This window comes from Hippocampus guttulatus, chromosome 10 (genome assembly GCF_054856545.1).
Source record: "Hippocampus guttulatus isolate MCC_2025c chromosome 10, RoL_Hgut_1.0, whole genome shotgun sequence".
Taxonomy (NCBI): Eukaryota; Metazoa; Chordata; class Actinopteri; order Syngnathiformes; family Syngnathidae; genus Hippocampus; species Hippocampus guttulatus.
The window spans coordinates 10,493,987-10,517,129 of record NC_141270.1 but is presented as its reverse complement, the minus strand read 5'-3'; the positions used below and the strand labels follow the sequence as shown (position 1 = coordinate 10,517,129).

At 41.5% G+C, this 23,143-nt stretch overlaps 1 protein-coding gene across 1 annotated transcript in view; it reads left to right on the top strand.

Annotated features, from left to right (window-relative positions):
- Nucleotides 1–22,514, top strand: part of lmbrd1 (LMBR1 domain containing 1) — a 40,113-nt gene extending 17,599 nt beyond the window's left edge. Inside the window, exons 7-16 of the mRNA XM_086122460.1 lie at nucleotides 209–282; nucleotides 4,007–4,132; nucleotides 8,253–8,405; nucleotides 10,698–10,762; nucleotides 11,140–11,242; nucleotides 11,479–11,583; nucleotides 11,674–11,823; nucleotides 12,295–12,370; nucleotides 20,344–20,435; nucleotides 21,266–22,514. Of these exons, the coding sequence (XP_085978586.1) occupies nucleotides 209–282; nucleotides 4,007–4,132; nucleotides 8,253–8,405; nucleotides 10,698–10,762; nucleotides 11,140–11,242; nucleotides 11,479–11,583; nucleotides 11,674–11,823; nucleotides 12,295–12,370; nucleotides 20,344–20,435; nucleotides 21,266–21,376 (1,055 nt within the window). The 3' untranslated portion in view covers nucleotides 21,377–22,514. The remainder of the gene's footprint in view (nucleotides 1–208; nucleotides 283–4,006; nucleotides 4,133–8,252; nucleotides 8,406–10,697; nucleotides 10,763–11,139; nucleotides 11,243–11,478; nucleotides 11,584–11,673; nucleotides 11,824–12,294; nucleotides 12,371–20,343; nucleotides 20,436–21,265) is intronic.
- Nucleotides 22,515–23,143: the final 629 nt, after the last annotated feature.

Below are 23,143 nucleotides of genomic sequence, written 5' to 3'. Positions count from 1 at the left end.
TTGAAACTGTTTACAGAACATTCTGTAACAAATCAAATTTTAAAAAAAAGTTTCTTCAATGGCAGAAGAATGTTCTTCGTTTGTTCGTAAACTGTTGTTTCTCAAAGACGTTTTTACAGGATTGCATTCATGGCAGTTCCTCTAAAATGATAAGGTCCTATTGTTGTCAAAAAGTCTGTCTTTCAAAAAGCTGTCTTTCCACTTGCAGATGGCCTTCCTGCTCTGGCTTTCTCCATCAGCTCCTTGACCTTGATTGGGATGCTGGCAGTGATCACTTACACAGTGAGTTGAGAGTGCCATGTTTTGTCATGACGCTTTATTTGTTACTTTCGCATGTACTTTGTGTTATGCTGCCATTTCATTGGAATTGTTTTTCTCACCTTTTCACATTAATATCGTCTGAATAACAGTTTTGTTGCTGTAAAGGACATCTAGGAGTCACACTGGTGTCTGCATCTTGTTGTATTTGACAAATCCCCACAAAGTTATTGATTTATTATTATTTTTAAACCGACTGTTACTTTTATTTATGCATCCGTTTTTGTGTCCATTAATATGTTTTTATTTTATTGTAAGCATTCTGACATTTTCCTTTTTTTTTTCCTGCCAGAGAAACAACTTTGCCACGGCTATTGTTAATCCTGTCCATTTCTTGTAGTTATCGTGATGAATATTCGGTGGAGGTTGTGGGATAGCTCTCAGTTTGGGAAAAACAGAACAGTGCTGGGTGGAAAACCAGAATACGAGGAAAATACTTGGGCATCACCCCGAGCAGTGAAAGTAAAAGTGACAGCCAACCTCAATCTATCCAATTTCTGTTGAGCCCAGAGTCCCATTTGACAAATTACACAACAATTGAATCTGGAGCTCCTACTGAATAATACACAACCTACTAAATTGTAGAACCAATCTTCCTTTGGCATCACTAATGTAGCTTAACTGGGGGTTTTACCCACTGTTCTCACACTTTTCAATAGACTGACTTAATGATCACGTACATTTTGAGGCTAGAGCTTCCATTGTAATTGACTTTTGCAATCACATTCTGTAAAAGGGATTTTTTTTTTCAAATCTGCATGGTTTATGACCACAGTATCTGCAGTCTAACACGTGAATGGAAATACATCCTTCATCGTGTTTGTATTAGAATATTGCACCTGACAACCAAGCCATGGCACTATCTAACGTGCCGCAACCTATTTAATCATGACATTGAGATGCTGCCTTCATTGTCTTTAGTCAACTGTTCCTATTCCCGCTAAATTACAACACAGATTAATGCGCTAATAACAGAGATTGCAAACAAAGCCCTTATAGTGTGAAGCTTTGGATTCACCATCACATAGCAAGCGTATCTGATCAGCTTTTGTTTTCCTGAACATCCATCCATACTAGCATATAAAATTCCTCAGTGACTTAATTATTTATTTATTTTTATCAGCGATAGATGTATGGGTCAAATGGCTCACCTGTGCGATAACCTTCCTCTTGCTCAGTAATTTGTGGTCTACATATGCAAATGCCTAACCTCAAATTGAGAAGATGAAGCCCCGCTGATATAATAACAGACTGTGACATTGACCTGGATGTAGTAGGTGAGGTTATATAATGAATAAGACCAATGTTCTATTTTTTTCCCCTCCTACACATCAGAATCCACTCAGCCTTATTTCATTCACAATGTTGATTTGGAATAGTTGTCGGCCCCATACCGTTTCCCTTTTAAATGCATTGAATTTAAAGTAAAAAAAATACTCTTTTACAAAACAAAATGTTCGAAACTATTGTGGCAATCTTCCTATATGGTAAAGCATGTAGGTACACTATTATTTAAAGATTCATTAAAAAAAAGGTTTCTGAGTTTAAAAAGACACTTTAAATTGTGCTTTTGGTGGAACCAGTTGTCGAAGTAGTCTCGTTTTACTGAAGCAATTACATGACATTTAGGGAAATAGTTTTAAGCTTCTTGTCAAAGCTTACAGACTTCAGCTGCCACTATTCAGTAGGTGTCAGGTAAGACGCTCCAATGTTAATTATATCAGTGTCAGGGAAGAGGCTTAATTATTTTGCTGCCGATCGACTGCCACGCTCACGCGAAATAAGTCTGCTCATTTGTTCTGCTTTGCAGTCCTCAAAAGAAGATTAGCAAAATGTTTCTCAAGATTTTTTTCAAAGATAACAGAAACACAGCAGCAGACTTGTAAGCGTATTTACACAGTTGTTCTTATGGCAGTCCGTCAACTTCCCTTTCCCTTTCGTAAATGAGCCAAATATTTCTAGGTTTTGATAAACATGCTTGGATAGCAGGAAAAGATTAATAATCTGTATCACTAAATCCTGACTCATTCAACATGTATTTTTACTGTGCGGTAAATGCTTTATGTGCAACATCCACCAGACTATTTACTGTCGAGCTTTAGTTATTGAAATGCCATTTGCTTGTTTACTTCAAATCACTGTAAAGCACCCGTTTCCTGTTCAGTTTTAATGAGCGTGCGTGGACTTGATTGGCTTCTTTATCAAAGGATACTAAGAATGTAGGGGGCTTCTCGCTTTTTGGCCATACTAGTATCAGCGGATAAACAAAGGGGATGCTTGTGCAAGAGGGCTGTGTCTACCTAATTCCTCCTCTTCCAACTCAACAGTCACTCTCAATGATTTCAGCCAGTTACTTATCCAGAGTCCAAACCCCCCACATACACACTCCCCACCATGCTCGAAGCTATTTCAGGTTTAAAATAACTAATACGCAGGCACGATTACATGTGAACTACACATGTAGACTCCAGCAGAGGGCCAACCTTTTTTCTCTTTTATATTTCTCTCGTGTTGTTGCACATGAGGGCAGGGGAAATGTTTCTCCGGGGATCTTGGACAGGTTTTCCTTTTATGAGAGTAGTTGATATTCTGGACATGCTCCGGCCTTAAGAGCTCCATGATTCATTGCAGGAGGCGACATTCGCCCGTAGCGCAGATCCACAGTCGAGACTAATAATAGGCTAGCCTTTCTTAGTATCCTACGCGACACTTAGAACGCTTCATAACATGCAGAAACTATTAAAAGTTGTTTTAAAAATACAACCTGACTTTTGGAAAGTAGTGGAAAGAGGGTGGCATGTTTGTCAGGGCTGAGAGATTCGTTGCACAGACCATGTCCTTTTGTTTTATTACGAGCCCATAAATGAGACTCTCTGCTAGGTTTGTAAAAGTGAGACATGACAGGGTGAGTAAGAGCGCATTGACTTGCCTCTGTTATATTCATTTGTATTGATCGCTGCGTTGTCAGGTTTTAGATGTGCCCCTCATTTTAAATTAAAGTTCAAACATCCCTCCAGGAGATTAAAGCCCAAATGTCAAAGATTTAAAAGCACCTTTTCAATTTTGTGCAATTTTGTGTCTTGATGTAGAGCCTTTTTTGTACTTGTCTCTTTCTATTTGTTTACGTGTTTTTCTGTGGGTAAATTGCAATCCTGCATGACTTAAACTAATGAGGTATATAAAATTCCATTTCACGTCATTCATCATTCATAGTACCTTGATACCCCTTCCTGTAACCTAAATTTCTCCCCCTAAAACTCTCTTGAAAAAAAAAAGCATCAGGTTCTGGATGGAGGCGAGAGTGCTGTCACATGGGGGCACTGTTAAGCTGTACAATTGCGGCATGGTGTTTTAAAGAGCACTACCCTTACAAAATGCTTGCAGCAAATCCAGCAGTTAGTTCTGACAACTTTGAATTCTTCCATTTTAATTTTCCTCAACCAAAAATGACAAAGCCCTTCAGATCAGGAGGTCAGCAAATGATGATACTTTCTTCACTTTTTCACGTTTGCTTACCTTCATCTAATGCACCACACTCTTTTTTTTTTTAATTTTATTTTATTTTTTTGCAGGGGGGTGGGCATGTGTAGGTGGATGCATGGGCCATATGCAACAACCCAGCATGACAATAATGTGTGATTAATATGGAAGCTTTGGTTTGTTTATTTTATTTCCTTTTCTTCTCCAGGCATACGGTATGTCTGTACTGCCTTTGAATCTGATAAAAGGCACACGGAGTGTGGCGTATGAACGCCTGGAAAACACAGAGGACATTGATGATGTCGAGCATCAGATCGAGAAGCTGAAATCCAAGGTGTGACACAAACATGGATCACTGATCATGATCAATCTATATAGTTCATGATACAAAGTAAAAAGTATAATTGAGACAGTCCGAGAGGTGTTGGTTTAAAAACACTAACTCGAACCGAGGGGGCCTTGGCTGTGGCTCTCATTCTAGAGAATGGGACGCAGCAAGCGGTACCGTGCTAGCAAAAAATGTTACCCTAAATTGCAATTTAGATAATAAATACTGTTTTTAAAGTGGAGTAGACACAACCTATCATTTTTTTCAACCGTCACAGCGTGAAGTTTGGGAGCAGCCTAGAGCCCTGGTTCAAATAAACCACTCTGGAAAAACTAAAACCGTGTTTATAAATGGCTCACTTCTTGTTACTTCTGAAGTCGCTAGCAGCTGCGCCAAAATAACTCCTACGTCGTGCAGCAAAGGCGTGGACTCCTAAGAGCAGACATGACCAGCTCCAGGCCTGGAGGGCCACCGTGCTGCCTGTTTTCCAGCTCTGCCACCTGCAACACACCTGATTCAGATGATCAGCTCATCAGCCAGCTCTGAAGCAGCATTAGAACGATTCTGATGATTTGAATCAGGTGTGTTGCTCCTGGGAGAGCTGGAAAACAGGCAGGACAGCGGCCCTTGAGGACCGACTTTGGACACCCCTGCCTAAGAGTGACAGTATTCAGAGCAACATTAGTGTATTTGAGGCGACTTTTAATATCACTAATTTTGCTGACATCCGAATGAAACAAGTCACGCCACTTTTTTCCCCCCATCGTCGGTCCAATAATTATCCGTCTGATAGTTATCATGCATCCCTTCTTTTGGGCCATAATTCCAAATCGTAGCTTGACACAAACACAACACTGTTCACCAAAAGAGCAACATGCCTACAGTGAAGCATGGTGGCAGCATCATGCTTTGGCGCAATTTTCCTTGAGCTGGAACTGGGACTTCAGTCAAAGTGGTGGGGAGTTTAAATAGCTCCAAATACCAGTCAATGTGAGAATAAAACAGGTTTCTGCTGGAATGCAAAAAAAAAAAAAAGTTAGGAAAAGCACACTTTAAATGCAAAGCTTTATTTGAGGTTGAGCAGAGGCCCTTAAACGCCAGGTGTGTACTGTTGTCCATTTAATTCGAGTTTGAACAGTATTGGTTAATTCTCAATGCACAAAAAGTAATTTCAAGAGAGTTTAAAAAAACATTTTAAATCCACGATTCTTGCGTACAATAAAATCCTGTGCAGAATACATGTTTCCCCTGCAAAAAATGACACCTTTTTTCACCTTGTTTAGGTGTCAAATAAAATGTTAGTTGAACTCAGTTCAATGAAGATGTTCAAGATTAAATATATCCAATTTTTTTTCTTCCTGTTTCTGCACAACTTCCTGGCACTCTCTTCAAAACAGGAAAGGTGCAAGTGGAGGAACTTGACCAAAACAAAAAAAAAAAGATGACAAATTTCAACCATCATGCTTTATAGATTGGGAGGAACGGCCCCCCCGATCAGAACTCGAGTGGTGTTTTGTTATTGGACTTCTGTGCTCGTCACGGACTGTCCATAACGAACACCTTGTTCAAACATAAGGGTGTCCATATGTGCACTTGGCACCAGGACACCCTGGGCCGTAGTTCGATGATCGACCTTGTGGTTGTATCATCGGATTTGCGGCCGCATGTTTTGGACACTCGGGTGAAGAGAGGGGCGGAGCTGTCAACTGATCACCACCTGGTGGTGAGTAGGCTCCGATGGTGGGGGAAGATGCCGGTCCGTCCTGGCAGACCCAAACGTATTGTGAGGGTTTGTTGGGAGCGTCTGGCGGAATCCCCTGTCAGAAGGAGTTTCAACTCCCACCTCCGACAGAGCTTTTCCCATGTTCCGGGGGAGACGGGGGACATTGAGTCCGAGTGGACCATGTTCCGTGCCTCTATTGTTGAGGCGGCCAATCTGAGTTGTGGCCGTAAGGTGGTTGGTGCCTGTCGTGGCAGCAACCCTCGTACTCGCTGGTGGACACCAGCAGTAAGGGATGCCGTCAAGCTGAAGAAGGAGTCCTATCGAGCCTTTATGGCCTGTGGGACCCCAGAGGCAGCTGACGGGTATCGACTGGCCAAGCGGAACGCAGCTTCGGTGGTCGCCGAGGCAAAAACCCGAGCGTGGGAAGAGTTCGGTGAGGCCATGGAAGCCGACTTCCGGACGGCTTCGAGGAAATTCTGGTCCACCATCCGACGTCTCAGGAGGGGGAAGCAGTGCACCACTAACACTGTGTACAGTGGGGATGGGGCACTGCTGACTTCGACTCGGGACGTTGTGAACCGGTGGGCAGAGTACTTCGAAGACCTCCTCAACTCCACCAACACGTCTTCCTTGGAGGAAGCAGAGTCTGAGGACCCTGAGGTGGGCTCTCCTATCTCTGTGGTTGAAGTCACCGATGTGGTTAAAAAGCTCCTCGGTGGCAGGGCCCCAGGGGTGGATGAGATCCGCCCGGAGTTCCTCAAGGCTCTGGATGTTGTGGGGCTGTCCTGGTTGACACGCCTCTGCAACATCGCGTGGTCAACGGGGAGAGTGCCTCTGGATTGGCAGACCGGGGTGGTAGTCCCTCTTTTTAAAAAGGGGGACCGGAGGGTGTGTTCTAACTACAGAGGGATCACACTCCTCAGCCTCCCTGGTAAGGTCTATTCAGGGGTGCTGGAGAGGAGGGTCCGTCAGGAAGTCGAGCCTCAGATTGAGGAGGAGCAGTGTGGTTTTCGTCCCGGCCGTGGACAGTGGACCAGCTCTACACCCTTAGCAGGGTCCTCGAGGGTATGTGGGAATTCGCCCAACCAGTCTACATGTGTTTTGTGGACTTGGAGAAGGCGTTTGACCGTGTCCCTCGGGGAGTTCTGTGGGGGGTGCTTCGTGGGTATGGGGTACCGAACCCCCTGATACGGGCTATTCGGTCACTATACCACCGATGTCAGAGTTTGGTTCGCATTGCCGGCAGTAAGTCGGAATCGTTTCCAGTGAGGGTAGGACTCCGCCAAGGCTGCCCTTTGTCGCCGATTCTGTTCATAATCTTTATGGACAGAATTTCTAGGCGCAGCCGAAGCGTTGAGGGCGTCCGTTTTGGTGGCCTCAGTATTGCATCCCTGCTTTTTGCAGATGATGTGGTGCTGTTGGCTCCTTCAAACGGGGCTCTCCAACTCTCACTGGAGCGTTTCGCAGCCGAGTGTGAAGCGGTTGGGATGAAAATCAGCACCTCCAAATCTGAAACCATGGTCCTCAGTCGGAAAAGGGTGGAGTGCCCCCTCCGGGTCGGGGGAGAGATCTTGCCCCAAGTGGAGGAGTTTAAGTATCTTGGGGTCTTGTTCACGAGTGAGGGCAGGAGGGAGCGAGAGATCGACAGGCGGATCGGTGCAGCGTCTGCTGTGATGCGGACGTTGTATCGGTCTGTCGTGGTGAAGAAGGAGCTGAGCCAAAGGGTGAAGCTCTCAATTTACCGGTCGATCTACGTTCCAACCCTCATCTATGGTCACGAGCTATGGGTCGTGACCGAAAGAACGAGATCCCGGATACAAGCGGCCGAAATGAGTTTTCTCCGCAGGGTGTCCGGGCTCTCCCTTAGAGATAAGGTGAGAAGCTCGGTCATCCGGGAGGGGCTCAGAGTCGAGCCGCTTCTCCTCCACATCGAGAGGAGCCAGATGAGGTGGCTTGGGCATCTGATTCGGATGCCTCCTGAACGCCTCCCTGGTGAGGTGTTCCGGGCATGTCCCACCGGGAGGAGACCCCGAGGAAGACCCAGGACACGCTGGAGTGACTATGTCACCCAGCTGGCCTGGGAACGCCTCGGGATCCCCCGGGGAGAGCTGGAAGAAGTAGCTAGGGAGAGGGAAGTCTGGGCTTCCCTGCTAAAGCTGTTGCCCCCGCGACCCGGCCCCGGATAAGCGGTAGAAGATGGATGGATGGATGGATGCTTTATAGTATATTGTGAGACTGTAATGGGAGCATTAAAAGCATGCACTTGGACAAATTTAACCAGATAATAATAATGCATACCACCAAATCAGGGTACGGTATTATACACAGGTACAGAGAAAACAATTTTATTGACTGACCTCTTAGTAATCACAATCTTTGAAATGAAATTTGTCTTGTGTTCAGTGTCAAGATGGACGCCCCTTGTCATCACGGGACAGACGCAATCTGCAGGAACTCGAAGGAAAGTTGCTGGTCCTACAACGGAGAGGGAGGCACCTGGAAATTGCAGAGAGGACCTGCTGCAACAAGATGGGTGGTGCTCTCAGACCTTTCAAGGTAAGGCGGATTTTTAGAATAAATCACCAGTATAAAATTCACAATCTGTCCCCATGTGAACTGTTTGATAATTAAAAAATAAATACATGATATGTGTGTGTGCATGTGTGTGCGCATATATATATATATGCGCATATATATATATATATATATATATATATATATGTGTGTGTGTGTGTGTGTGTGTGTGTGTGTGTGTGTGTGTGTGTGTGTGTGTGTGTGTGTGTGTGTGTGTGTGTGTGTGTGTATGCGCATCTTTCCAGACTTAATTTTCATGATTGATTGGGATTGCTGATTTCCTCTCGGAACAATTGGTTTCTAATATTATGTTTTGCTCCAGCATACCCGATATAAATCTGACAATGTGAGCATTTTCCCTATACTCCAAAGTGGACTGCTCTAGATTCTCTTTTAGCTCCGCTGTATTTGTCTTTGAGAAAATTTCCCATTTTTCAGGTAACGTCTTTTGGTCCCCTGGTTTCTTTATTTACATTCTCCCATGTTTATCCATTATGCAAATAGCACAACTAATCTAACTCAAACTGACCCTGGTGCATTAAAATACCACAATGCCACTCGAGAAGTGCAAATACATAAAAGATGCCCTAAAACTGATCCATACAGATTGGCGATACTATCCATCACGTCACATCTGCTGCAGACTATATGATGGACAACATATTTGTGAGACCTCATAACAATAGCTGTGGAGTAGAATTTAAGAGTGTGTGTCTTACATCTTCAGCTTGTAACCTAGATAACTGTCCAAATACCGTATTTTCTGCACGATAAGGCACTTTGAATTATTAGACGCGCCTTCAATGAATGGCCCATTTTAAAACTGTTTTCATATATTGGGCGCACTGCATTATAAGGCACATAGAATAGAGGTTACAATAGTGGCTGCGGTTGTGCTATTCATCCACTAGATGTACCTACACTAAAGGGAATACAATATAATACAGCTTTATTTATATAGCGCCTTCACAACCGCTGCAGCTGTAACAAAGCCATGAGAACTGGCCACAAACACGGACATGAAACATATAAATACAAATGGCATTACAAAACAATAAATGAAAGACAAAAGTTAGGAAGACAATTGATTCAACTAAAAGGCACACAAACATTGTAGGCTCACATTCACAAGGGGCTAAATATCCTTAGAAGGCTTGCTTGTCTCCTTCTTCCGTCGTTTAGTCAGCAGTTAACAATGCTTTTGGTATTCTCTTCGTTTCATAATGGCTGCGTAGATCTCACAAAGTAGTTGTCTGTCTGAGTGTGTGTTGGAGAATGCACGTGTCAATTATTTTCGGGCAGAACCCTTTTAGCTTACAATTGGTTCCTGCTAATAATCACTACTAGATGGCATAGGAACACTAACAGGGAAACAATTTAGTTGCGGATATAAAGAGACTATAACACCATATATAAGGCATATCGGATTATAGGGCGCACCGTCAGCTTTTGTGAAAATTGAATGCTTTTAGGTGCGCCTTATAGTGCGAGAAATACGGTAGTTATTCACTCAACTCAACTCAAATTTATTTATAGAGCACTTTCTAACAGCCATCGATGCACACACTCACACCTGATGCGCCTGCTGCGCAACCAACACTAAAACAAAGTGGTAAAAAGCCTGTGCATTTGCGCACTGCAAGACACTCGAACCCTCTTCACCCGTGTTAAAAGGTCATAGTAATATATACTGCCATCATTGCCTTATCTCTACAGGTTGAATCAAACAAAAAAAAAACTTCCATTCATCCATTTACAATTAATAATGAATATTTGTTTTTAGTTTTAATTTTTTTTCTCTCCCGCTTACAATTTTTGAAGCGCTCTCCTAGTGAGTCGTGACCAGCTGGCCATTTGGCAGTCAGACACCAAAGATAAGCTTGTTTTGTTTTGATTACAATGGACCCACACTTCATTAAATTAAGTATTGTTTAAATCAAACTCTATACGTTGACGTAACTGTTGCCCATTCATTTCATATTCCTGTCAGGCCCAATATTTTTTCAATATGAAATGTCCCTCAAGCATTTCATAAGCTTTATTGCTTTTTTGGCTGCCGTTAAACTGCCAAGCTTGAAGCTCGATGCTCATGTCTGGGCTGCACCGCTGCGTCCCTTTGTCACCTTTGGCATCATTTTCAAACTGGAGAGCCAAGCCATATGGTTCTGCCTACACATAAGACATGATCGATTTATATGGGCCAGTTGATGCTTTTCAAAGCAATAGAATTGGCTGAGTATGTTAAATTTGTGTTGTTGTTATTTTTCTGTGCAGATTATACTGGGCATTTTCTTTATCCTGGTGGCTCTGCTGTTCTCTGTTGCACTGTTCATTTCAAAGTAAGTCATTTAAAAAAAAGATAGATATATTTGTGTTTTAATGTGACGTGAATGTGTCTTCACCTAAAAATGACCCTTAAACATTTATAAGTTTTGCATTTCATGGTGCACAAAACTGTAGTTCATAGGTGTCAAACTCAGGTCCTGGAGGGCCGCTGTCCTGCATGTTTTCCAAGTCTCCCTGTTGCAACACACCTGATTCATATGATCAGGTCATCAGCAAGCTCTGTGGAAGCCTGATATTGAACCTGTTCATTTGAATCAGGTGTGTTGCAACAGGGAGACTTGGAAAACATGCAGGACAGCGGCCCTCCAGGACCTGAGTTTGACACCTATGCTGTAGTTACTCATTTTCTTTTTTTGTTTTGTTCTTTCAGTCTGGATAAAGCTCTTCACTCTGCTGGCATGAGCTCTGGCTTTATAATCTTTGGCACCAATCTAACCAATCCTTTGAATGAACTTTTATTAGCCTTACAACCTGTAAGTATCCACTCGTCTCATATGTACCAGACACAATTATCCTCAGTTAAGATGCACTTAATGAGATATTTTACTCTTTCCTTTAGTTATGGATGGTGCCCGATTTTCATTGTTCATCCCGTCTGATTTGAAGTTATTAAGTCATTAATCAGTTAAAAAAATGTTGATATGGTGGTCTGAAAGTACTCTCCTTTTCAAAGTGATCACGTCTTTATTCTCTGATCATGACCTTACAGGTATTTCCATTGGATTACATCCTGATTACAGTCATCACAATGTATTTTGTGCTTACATCCATGGCGGGTATTCGCAACATGGGCATCTGGTTCTTTTGGATAAGGGTAAATGCGGACAATAGCTCTTCATATATATTTTTTTTTTATATTGATGCTCACATGCATTTTCAAATGTATCTTTTCTTTCCTCTCCAGCTGTACAAAATCCGACCTAAAAGAACTCGTCCCCAGGCTCTCCTCTTCCTCTGCATGATTTTGCTTTTGATTGTTCTCCATACCAGCTACATGATCTACAGTCTTGCCCCTCAATACGTCATGTATGGCAGCCAAAAATATCTCATAGAGGTGAGCATAGCTGTTTGCTTACCTTCATCCCACTTATTCCTTTTTTGGTCTCCCTGATGAGCCTCTGCTGATGATTCCAGATAGGCCGATATGTGGTCTCCACAGAGTCCGTTTGTAGTTCTTGTTGGATTGTTAACTGGAACGTTCTGGTAAACTCATGTTTAGTATTGAAAATATTAAGGCATTAATACACTCAAGTCTAATAAAATGAATTGTTATTTGAAGCCACTTATGTTCACTTTACACCTGGGTACATTTCTAATGTTCCAGAACATGTTTGCCTGTGAAATTTCTCCTAGTGCTTTCTGTCACTTGATTTAAAAAAAAAAAAAAAATCTGCATTGAATCATCTTCCTTCCGATTTGTTTTTGCTTCTGGCTATTTCTTGATATTATAAATACAGTTGCAAGAATTTTTCCAAACAGATTTGTGAATTTTGCCTTGGTGTGCTTCTTCTTTTTCCTTCTCAAGAGTCCTTCAAAAGGCCTTACGTCAGGCAACACTTCAGTAAGCACGACCAGGATCTGTGATGCCAACGCGCCTGAGGGTGAGTGTGTCGTTTATGCTTGTAAGGTAGCAACGGACTAATAGTGAGATGCTGCAGCATCCCACTATACATTATCAAAGATTCATTCCTCACAAGTTGAGTGTAAGAGAGCAAGGCCAGTGTACAACAGAGCCATTTCATGTTGAACACTGTTCAGCAATCTTTATCACTGTCCATTATTTATTAAAGAGAATAATCACAAGGACAACCATTTACTAATGCGATATGTAACCTCTTGCTGTCACAATGCCAGCACCTATTACAAGCACATCAGTCACAAAAACACGAAACTGTACAGTACATTTTAGCAGGGAGCTTCATAACTATGAATTATTTATCCGGCTAATGCCCCAGTCACACAAAGTGGTTATGATACAATTTCAGTAATTGTTTCAGTTAAGGTTTCGGAATACACTATATTGCCCAAAGCACTCACTGATCTGCTGTTACTCACATATGAACATACTTACTTCAGTAACAGATCATTTTCAATCTGTCTGGTTTCAAATCAACACCAAACCCTCATTTCAATCCCAAGGACATCTTTTTTTGTAGAGATTTAGTGTAAAGGAGGATCTGAAAATAGCTGGCGCTGAATGAGTTAATACCTTTTTGAACCTTGTTTTGTGCACTGATGTACACTCATGTTGGAATAGGACGGGGTCTAGAATTGTACCCAGTGGAACACCTTTTGGATGAAAAGAAGCTTTTTTAGCCACAAAATGTGGACCAACATTTCTTAATCCCTGGATTAAGAATGAGGTGTCACTTAAATTCATATGTGAGTCAACGCAGGTGAGTGAAAACTTATAGTGTATCAACCAAGTACAAGTATGCTTGATAATAGGCTGGGTCCTTTTCCTTATTTTAATAAACTGTCCTGATTCCCATCCTGTTAAAAAATATGACAGGTCATGAATAAATGTGTAATTTCATATGTTTGACATCTCACTCTCATAAACACAAATATTTTAAGCATGATTTTGTACTGAATATGTATTTAACTCTTAACTAGGGATTCCATTATAATATACATACAGTATATTGATGCAGACTTCTCTTGTATCGGAGGGCTATAAAGAAAAACAAAGTACTATTGATTAAGATGGATCAAAGTTTAATTGATCTTCACCTCAAAAGATGATGCATCTTATTGTTTTTTCCAAGAGGAAAATAGAAACTGCAGTCTCTAGCGTGACTCCCATCAATGAAAGGGAGATTATGATTTGTTCACATTAATCTGGCGTGTATTTACACCAATTTCGCTCTCTCTTGTAAAGTAAAGCAGCCACATTCCACATTGAAGCAAATAATCCTTGCCCAAATAAATTATCTGATCTCCTCTGATTCAACAACAATGCTCATGTCGATGTAGGCTCCAAGTCCTCAAAAGTGCTTGTTATTTTAGAAAGTGCATGATTACAGGACAGTGTCAGATGTATCCTAGATAGTGCTCTTCATATCTACAAGTTCCTCCAGTGTGAAAATTAAATGTGTCAATTAAAGAGAGCGATTGGACAAAGTCTCTCAAATGAATTCAAGTCACAGTCACCTGTTCACAGCGTCGTTGCTTCGGTCTTATTGAAGTCACGACTTCTTATAGCTGCCGTATAAGTCCATGTATCTTGATACGATCACAACAGATCACAACATGATGAACCACACAACGGTTCACCCACCCATTCATCCATCCATCCATTTTTGTTTATCTTTAAAGGTATGCTGCATTAAAAAGTAGGTTGCATTAAAACTTCAACAACACCTTGAACATACGAACCAAGCAGTGATCTCAGTGACATTCTGCATTCTTTCACTCAAGACTAAATCTTTTTTCATAATATCCAAAGGGTTCATTACTTATTCTTTGAGGTGACCACGTATTGTTAAAATTGTTTGAGGTGCACCTATGCCCTTTTATCTCTGCTATTTTGTCTTGTTATACACGCAAAGTGAATTTATTATGATTATTATTATTTTTTTTTTTTGAAGTGTGGTGTCCCCTTCTTCCTTGTCTGTTTCCTAGCAACTTGAAATTTGCTACAACATTGTAAGAACATCTTTGTGTGAAAGCTGCTTGGAATTTTATGTCGTCTTGAAAGTGTCAGGCAAGTTTCAAAATGGAGAAGGAGAGGCTCTTACAACGCCATCAAAAAATAATTTTCCTTTGTCCAGACAATGGATCGTGTCTGTCAAATGCTTTGGGCACAGTTGTTTGTTTTAAAATCTACAGACTTGGAATCTTCATTTTCTCTTATATTTGGTTGCCTGTAAAAATTAGATGTATGTGTAATCCACATTTAGATTTTATACAACACATAATAATTATTTAATTATCATACAGGTTACTTAATGCTGTGAGAATTAAATACATGTAGCTTGAATATGTGGTATAGCTTTGTGTGAAATGTCCTATACATTCATTCATTTTCCGAACCACTTCATCCTCGCTGGAGCCTATTCCAGCTGTCTCCGAGCAGTAGGCGGGGGACACCCTGAATCGATTGCCAGCCAATCGCAGGGCCCACAGAGATGAACAACCATCGACGCCCACACTCACACCTAGGGACAATTTGGAGTGTTCAATCAGCCTGCCATGCATGTTTTTGGAATGTGGGAGGAAACCGGAGCAGCCGGAGGAAACCCACACAGGCCCGGGGAGAACATGCAAACTCCACACAGGGAGGCCGGAGCTGGAATCGAACCCGGTACCTCCGCACTGTGAAGTCAACGTGCTAACCACTGGCCTACCGGGCCGCCCATGTCCTATACATTTTTTTCTAAATCAGTATGCGCGTATATGGCTTTTATTTATTTATTTAACACCCAATTAGGTCCTTGATTTATTACTTTCATCGACCACTGAAGACTATGTAGATATTAGCATAATCATTCAGTTAGTGTCAGTATTATGTAAACACATTTTATGAAGCCGATGGTCCAATTTCAAGTCCCTTTAGATCACCTTTATTAATTTGGATTAGAAAATGTCACTTCTCATTTAATGGGGTAATTGCAAGTCTGTCACAGAAATGAACCTCTGTGTAAAGAATCCCTCAGAGAGTAAAGTATATATATTTTTAAATTACTTTAAGCACTGTTTGAATTCAATTGAGAATTTTGGTGAACATCAATAGTACTGACAATAATTCCATCCATTTTCCGATCCGCTTTATCCTCACAAGCGTCTCGGGGGGTGCTGAAGCCTATCCTAACCGTCTTCAGGCAGTAGGTGAGGGACACCCTGAACTGGTTGCCAGACAATCGCAGGACACACACAGACGAACAACCATCCACGCCCACACTCACACCTAGGGACAATTTGGAGTGTTTAATCAGCCTACTATGCATGTTTTTGGAATGTGGGAGGAAACTGGAGTACCCAGAGAAAATCCACGCAGGCACGGGGAGAACATTCAAACTCCACACAGGAAGGCCGGAGCCGAGATCAAAACCATGACCTCTGTACCGTGAGGTTGACATGGTAACCACTCCACCGCCGGGCCGCCCACTGACAGTATTTACATTTTAAAATAGTGCTGTCTTAAACACACAAAGTTTGGAGGTATACATGTTGGAATGAGAGTTCAAGTAGGTCTCGGCGGTGTCTTGAATTTTTACAATACTCTATACAGTAATACCTAATTTTTCGTGATTAATTTGTACCAACTCTGTGCCATCCTATTCCCACAGAAAAAAATCCAGTGGCGTCCCATCCCAGACCATCGTAAAAACAAATTAAAATAATTATTTGGGTAGATCATTGTAATCGCAGCTTCCAGTTCATGTCCTGAAGTGGTTTGTTGTGTGAAGTACTTGAGAAGTGAAACACAGTAATGTTCGCGTGTTTGACTAAAAGACTAAAAAAACAATATTTTAAGTGTGCGTAGATAAAGGAAAGTGGTTGAGCCAGTGGCACAAGATTGTGTAACAGCCACTTACAACGTGTCATGAACTGGTCACAAAGGTGCACTCCAGCGCACACTGCTACTTCTGGGCTTTCAACTGGCTCATTACAGTATCCATTTGTTTTGCCATAGCAACACATTAACCGAGTTGAGAAGGTGCAACACTAACTGGCGTTTTCTCGAGATTGCTATTTGCTAAGTTCAATATTAATGAATATTAATTAATACATCATTAGGCAACTCTATTTTAACAAAGTGCTCGGGCAGTTTTCTGAATTTTTCTTTTTTTTTTAATAATTATTTTTCATCTTGACTGTTATTATAACTGTATTTTTCAGAAAAGTAAAACCTCTGATCATTTTCTTGTAAAAACTACAAAGTTATTTTTTTCAACCTTTAAATTTCATTTGATTTGCAGCTGTATATTTTTTCAAATAGCAAAGGATCATCTGCTCTTGTCCACTTCCATCGCACACATCTCCTTGTCCCAATATGTAAGATCGTAAGGTATTTAGATCACCATTCAGCCCAAGATAATATAGGGATAGGACTTTTGAGCAACGCTGGCACGTTCCAAACTGAAGTAAGACTTTGTACAAAAAGTAGGATATGTACAGGTATGTGTGGGAGTGAGTGAGTGGGTGTCTGTTCAAGCGCACATTTTAAGTGCTCGTATTTGAATGGTTTGATGGAAGTTGTACATAATGCATGGTGCTACTTGGGGCAGAGCCTCGCCAAGATGTGGTGAGTCAAGGTGAAATTACCTGTACTCACAAGCTGCCCCGCACTCATCTCAGAGTGCGCTAATGATTCCAAGGTGAGGCGGGTCAGCGGTGTACATCATAATATATTTCGGCACGCCGCCGTTGTGAACCATCTGCATGTTCCACTCGGAGCAGTGCGAGTTCAGGTGAGCAGCTGGATAGCTGCAGATGGCCCAAGTTCTGGCGGAAAATTGTGAGGTCATCGAGATGAATATAGACAAGCTCCCCCAAGGGGGTGGTGATGATGATGTTAAAGCTGATTGTTGTTCTTCCCTTCACAGCTCCAAAGGTTCTGCTCTCTATTTTCTGTGTATGTATATCAAGACATCAGATTCTTCTGTTTTGATATGCAAGGGGTCCTCGGTTTTCGACAATCCCGGCAGCTCACGCTCTGAGGTTAACAATTTCACGTAGTGAAAGAATATTTGGTCACACTTTGGCATCCTCACTTCCTGCCAAACTTACTTAGTTTTTCTGTTTGATTGTTTCACCTTGATGACCCTTAAAGTGTTTTTTTTTCTTGATGACTTGACTGTGATAGCGACAGAATAGCTATGGTTTCGTCAAAGAGACACTAACCGTTTTTAGAACACGAGACTAGTCAACATTTTGTGAGAAAATAAAAACAGGTCAATTATTTGTGAAAGTGCCTCATGGGGACTGACAAATAGAGATATGTGAAAGAAAGAATATGAATAAGCAAATTTGCGTAGTTCTGACGTTAAACCTTTTTGAGTGGTGTACCCACATGAGCTTAAGTTGTAGTGACCTTGTTAGATTTAGGACTGGTCCTACATAAGTTTCAAATATTACATACTTCGTGTTTTTATACGGTATTATTTTATCCTTTAAGAAAATATTACTTTTCTGTAGTTAGGGTTGTTTTTGTTTTTGATTTTTCATTGTAATGTTTGTTTTTTTGGGGGGTGTGGGGGGCCTTATAAATTGCTATCCTATAATAAAGTAGCATATGACTATAAAATTACAAGCGGCCGAAATGAGTTTTCTCCGCAGGGTGTCTGGGCTCTCCCTTAGAGATAAGGTGAGAAGCTCGGTCATCCGGGAGGGGCTCAGAGTCGAGCCGCTTCTCCTCCACATCGAGAGGAGCCAGATGAGGTGGCTTGGGCATCTGATTCGGTTGCCCCCTGAGCGCCTCCCTGGTGAGGTGTTCCGGGCATGTCCCACCGGGAGGAGACCCAGAGGAAGACCCAGGACACGCTGGAGAGACTATGTCACCCAGCTGGCCTGGGAACGTCTCGGGATCCCCCGGGGAGAGCTGGAAGAAGTAGCTAGGGAGAGGGAAGTCTGGGCTTCCCTGCTAAAGCTGTTGCCCCCGCGACCCGGCCCCGGATAAGCGGTAGATGATGGATGGATGGATGGATGGATGACTATAAAATCTAATATTTGGTGTATTTGTAAATATTTGAAATAGAAGTATGACAATCGTTTTCAAAGTCAAACTTTTACCGTCCTAAAATGTCCATAAAACATACAGATTCAATATACATTGATCAAAACTGATACATATAACATCGTCCAAAATAAATCATGAATGACAAAGGCTTAACGCAAAGATACATTGTTTCCTGTTGTAAAGAGTAAGCATAAAAACCTGAGCAGCGAGACACGACTTGAACTTGGAGTATCAAAGGTGCCTTATTTACTGCTTTGGATGCGAGTTGACTTGACTGACGTAACTTCTGGTGTATGTTCTTTCGTGGTTGAGTCTGCTTCTTTCGAAGAGAGACAATGACTTGCCTTTGACACTATCATGTGAAGTCATGCACGATGAATGTTCAAGCTGAAGTCCAATCTGCCTTTAGAGGCTTAGTTTTCCAGAAAACTTGGGTGCATTCTTGAATGCTGTGATCACAGGAGCGCGTTCAACTTTCGAGGAACCAGTGGCGTCAACTGTCATGCATAAACAATGTGGCGCTCGCTGTTATTCCGCTGGCATTCCATAGGCTCAGTCAGGGTCTCATTATGCTGTTCAATGGGGTTCAAGTAGTGTGAGGAGACATGTACAAATGTCACGGAGAAGAAGAGTTCCAGATGGCTCTCAAGCACAGCCAAGACCCTTTCATCTCCTCACCACACATAATGCTACTCAAATATACTGCATGCTCAGAATGTTATATTTTTCCCATGAGCAAGTACATTCGCTTATGCCCTTAAGCAGAGTGCCTTTCTCTTTCATGCATTGGAGATGCATGTGACACATCACGTCACGATTTGTTGTTCACATGGCTGCCAAGGACCATTGGTACACAGAAAGGGAGAAGGACTCATACGGAGAATATTTTCCCCTGCAGTTGGATCAATGTTAGTATCAAAAAAAAAAAAAAAAGGCCAGATGGAGCGAAAAGTGCAGCCCATTTATGATAAGTATACGAAACACAGTCAATATCAACAAAGGTGGTTGTTATTGTCTCTATGGAAACATGTTGTCATCTGTTTAGATTAAACGACACTCTTAGAAGTGAGTATTGTGAAAGTCTTCCTAGAAGGCAGACATCAATCGCAGAACTATTGGCTCCTGAAAATCACTCATTTGGAAGAAAATGGCATTCATCAAGGGTTCTTGGTAAGACTAATGCAAGATCCAGTAATAACCATTTGAATCCAGGGAATCCAATTTAGGAGTTCTTCGAGGGCTGTTGAAAACCGTAGTTCATAGAAGATCCCCCCCCCCCCCCCTCATTTTTTTTTAAATCACTGTACCTGGAATCCTTTGTACTGGCTCTGCTGCATTCTGAAAAGTCCTTTCCATTTTCATTTCATGATGTACAAGATTTAATGCGGGGGGGGCTTGGCTACGTAACAATAGTCCAAAAGCAGTCGTATTGCCCGAGAAACCGATGCGAAACCATGCTTTGAGTGAGTAACAGCGCATCACTTCTCCGCACATTCATGCATTTCAAAGTCACATTCACACTGACAGTGACACGATTTTGCTCTTTTCCAAGACCTACTTGTCTTTTTAGTGATACTAACAGAACAGGCCAAGGCACTCCACCTGAGTAGTGATGCTGTGTCGTGGTTTTTATTTTTATTTATTTGTTTTTACGTATGTGAACATGTTTAAGCACTAGTACAATAGAAAAACACGATGAGGGGGGTCACCGTTTGCATTTTTCACTGGTGGGCAATTCCATGAATGAAAGAATAACTTGATCCAAAGCATTGCCAATGTTTTCCAAAGGAGTTCAGCACCCCCGTGGTTATTGTTTTGGCTGTTAAAAAAAAAAGAAGAAAGAAAAATGTGTGCGCAAAATAAGTAGTCTGTGTTTTATTTGTTTTTCAGACCAGTGCATTGTGACCAGGTCGTATCTTTTCCTCCACAAGTTTTGGTTCTTCAGTACCATCTACTACTTTGGAAACTGGGCCTTTATTGGGGTACGTTTTTCTTCTCACGATGGAGTACAACAGCGGCTGTCAGTTGTCATTGTTCTTTTCTCCTCATCTATTGCACTGTATGTACACACTAAATACATAGTCGACAATTATTTTCGGATACATTTGGTGATCAATGGACAAGGAGTCGTAAAGCTCGTAAAAGTGATCCATCACTCACAACCACACAAGATGATTATAATCCCGTGCATCCTATTAAACCGTGATATAACTTTTGGCTGATCCCATATATATTCTGCATATTGACATTCTAAGTAGATTTTGTGTTCATGTACTGCAATTCTCTACTTTTCTTTACTTCCTTACATCCTTCCAGAGTTTACAGCAAGGTTTTTTTGACTAAGATCCTAAATATGTGGACTGAATGACATGTTTACGCTGACAGGTAGCACGCCCACGGCAGGCATCTTTTGCACATGCTTTACAAAGATCGCGCTCTGAGTAAGTTCTGAGATCGGGTAACATGAGATTTCAAATGTCTACCTTGCCCAACCTTTAGGAAATGCCGATTTCAAAAGGATGGATTGAAATGATTCTTGTAATATGATCGACTTTTATTCTGCGTTATACATTAACCTTTTTTTTTTTTTTTTTTTTTTGCATCGCAAATACACCCGTGATACATTTAGAGACAAATACAACCCCATTTGCTCTTTGCGTGGGTAGTGCACTATTTAACTTATTTGAATTAATGGGACACACCCCAAGCACACGTTAAATCTCCTGCATAGATCATTCCGATAGATTTTTGGTTAGCTGAGCACTCCCCAGCCAGCATTTTTCTCACATGTGCCTTAAATTCTCTCCCTTAGGCCTTCCTCATCGGCCTGGTGGTGTCATGCTGCCGAGGGAAGAAGTCTGTGATTGAAGGCGAGGTGGAGGTCGACGACTCGGATGTCAGCGATGATGAATATGTGCACTGAGGTGCAATACGCACGCACCCTCGGGGCAGCACCTCCAACCATAACCTAAGGGGGCTATAAAGTACAATTTGGCAAGGCATTCATTTGTTTCCATTTTATTTTGATAGCTTTGAAAGAGGTCAGCTCCCAAACAACGTGACTGACGATGTTGGAATTAGAAGAACGTCCCGCAAAGCCACACGCACAGACAACCGTAGAAATTCAGGCAACGCTTACATGCTAATTGTGCATTTTACCTTTACTGAAATGTTTTCTCCACCAAACGTTTTCAACTCAAGACCCAAAATTTGATTCCTTCCGAGTATCCAAACCATAGCTTTGAAATAAAGGAATGATAAAGACATGAATTTATCGAAACAAAATCAAAAAGCCATTTGCCATGAAATGCTTTGTCTTTTACATATTTCAGCTCTTGACCATTGGCCACCCCCCCACAAAAAGAGGCCCATTTTGGGTCCCAGAACTCATTTTGGAAATCCCTGCCCTTGACCCTTAAAATGGCTGCCCATCTGCTTTAAAATTCCTTCAACTTTACTTGTGTTCGTTACTGTATGAAATTCACTTCACATTTTTTTTTGTCTCTGTCATTGAAATGAAATGCTGTATATTGCTCATATTGACCTTTCTTGCTTGTGTCACCAATTTCACTTAGAAGTCCTCAAATGGCAAGTGGTACTGGACGCATTCAAGCTGGCTTTTTTTCCATGTCACACTTTATTTAATGTCCTTGTGAAAACGATTCTATGATACTTTTACTACCTGTATTATAAAGACATGGGGAAAAATATGGCAATTTTTTGAAGCGTTTGTGACCGATGCGCTATTTTTTTTGGGGGGGGGGGGTATTTTTAATTATCGTTGTATTGTTTTTCATTTTAAAGCAAATGCATGTTGCTGATTTCAAGATCAATCCACTAATAAATTGACACTAGGAATATGACTATTCTTTTTCAAATACGCACGAATGCTGATCTGAAGCCCAGCTACGATCATTTAAGGCATGTTTTCCTCCATGAATAGTCCCAAGTTATTCATTGACGTGCTGGAATTGACTGCTGTGATATGTGGTACCAAGTAACATTATATGTCCACTATTTAGTGGTACATGGATTTGACGAAATAAATGACTTCAAATATGTCTGTTGTTGTGTTGTTGTTATTGACAAGCCACCTACTTAAAAAAAAATGTCACGGCACACCAAACAACAATGTGACAAAAGTACCGAATTTTTCGGATTATACATTGCTCCGGATTATAAATCGCACCAGCCAAAGAATGCATAATTAATAAGGAAAAACATATATAAGTCGCATTTTGGGGGGACATTTATTTGATCAAATCCAACACCAAGAACATACATGCCATCTTGAAAGGAAATTTAAAATAAAAATAAAATAGAAAACAACACGCTGAATAAGTGTACGATATGCTAACGTTACATGACACATAAACAACAAACTGAGAACGTGCCTGGTATGTTAAAGTAACATATTAAGAGTTATTCAGATAACTATAGCATAAAGAACATGCTAACAAGTTAACCAAACCATCAATGTCACTCCAAATCACTAAATCCAATGGAATATTCATCCTCTGTGTCACTTTAAAGCAACTCCACCAACTCCGGAGGTAGAAGATGCAGCGCTTCCTCTTCTACGTCGCTTACATCAGACTCATCGTGGTTTTATCAATACAGGTCTAAAGCGGCCTCAGGTCTAAAGTGTTGGTTTAATGTGAAAATAACTTGAAATGATATAATAATGTGT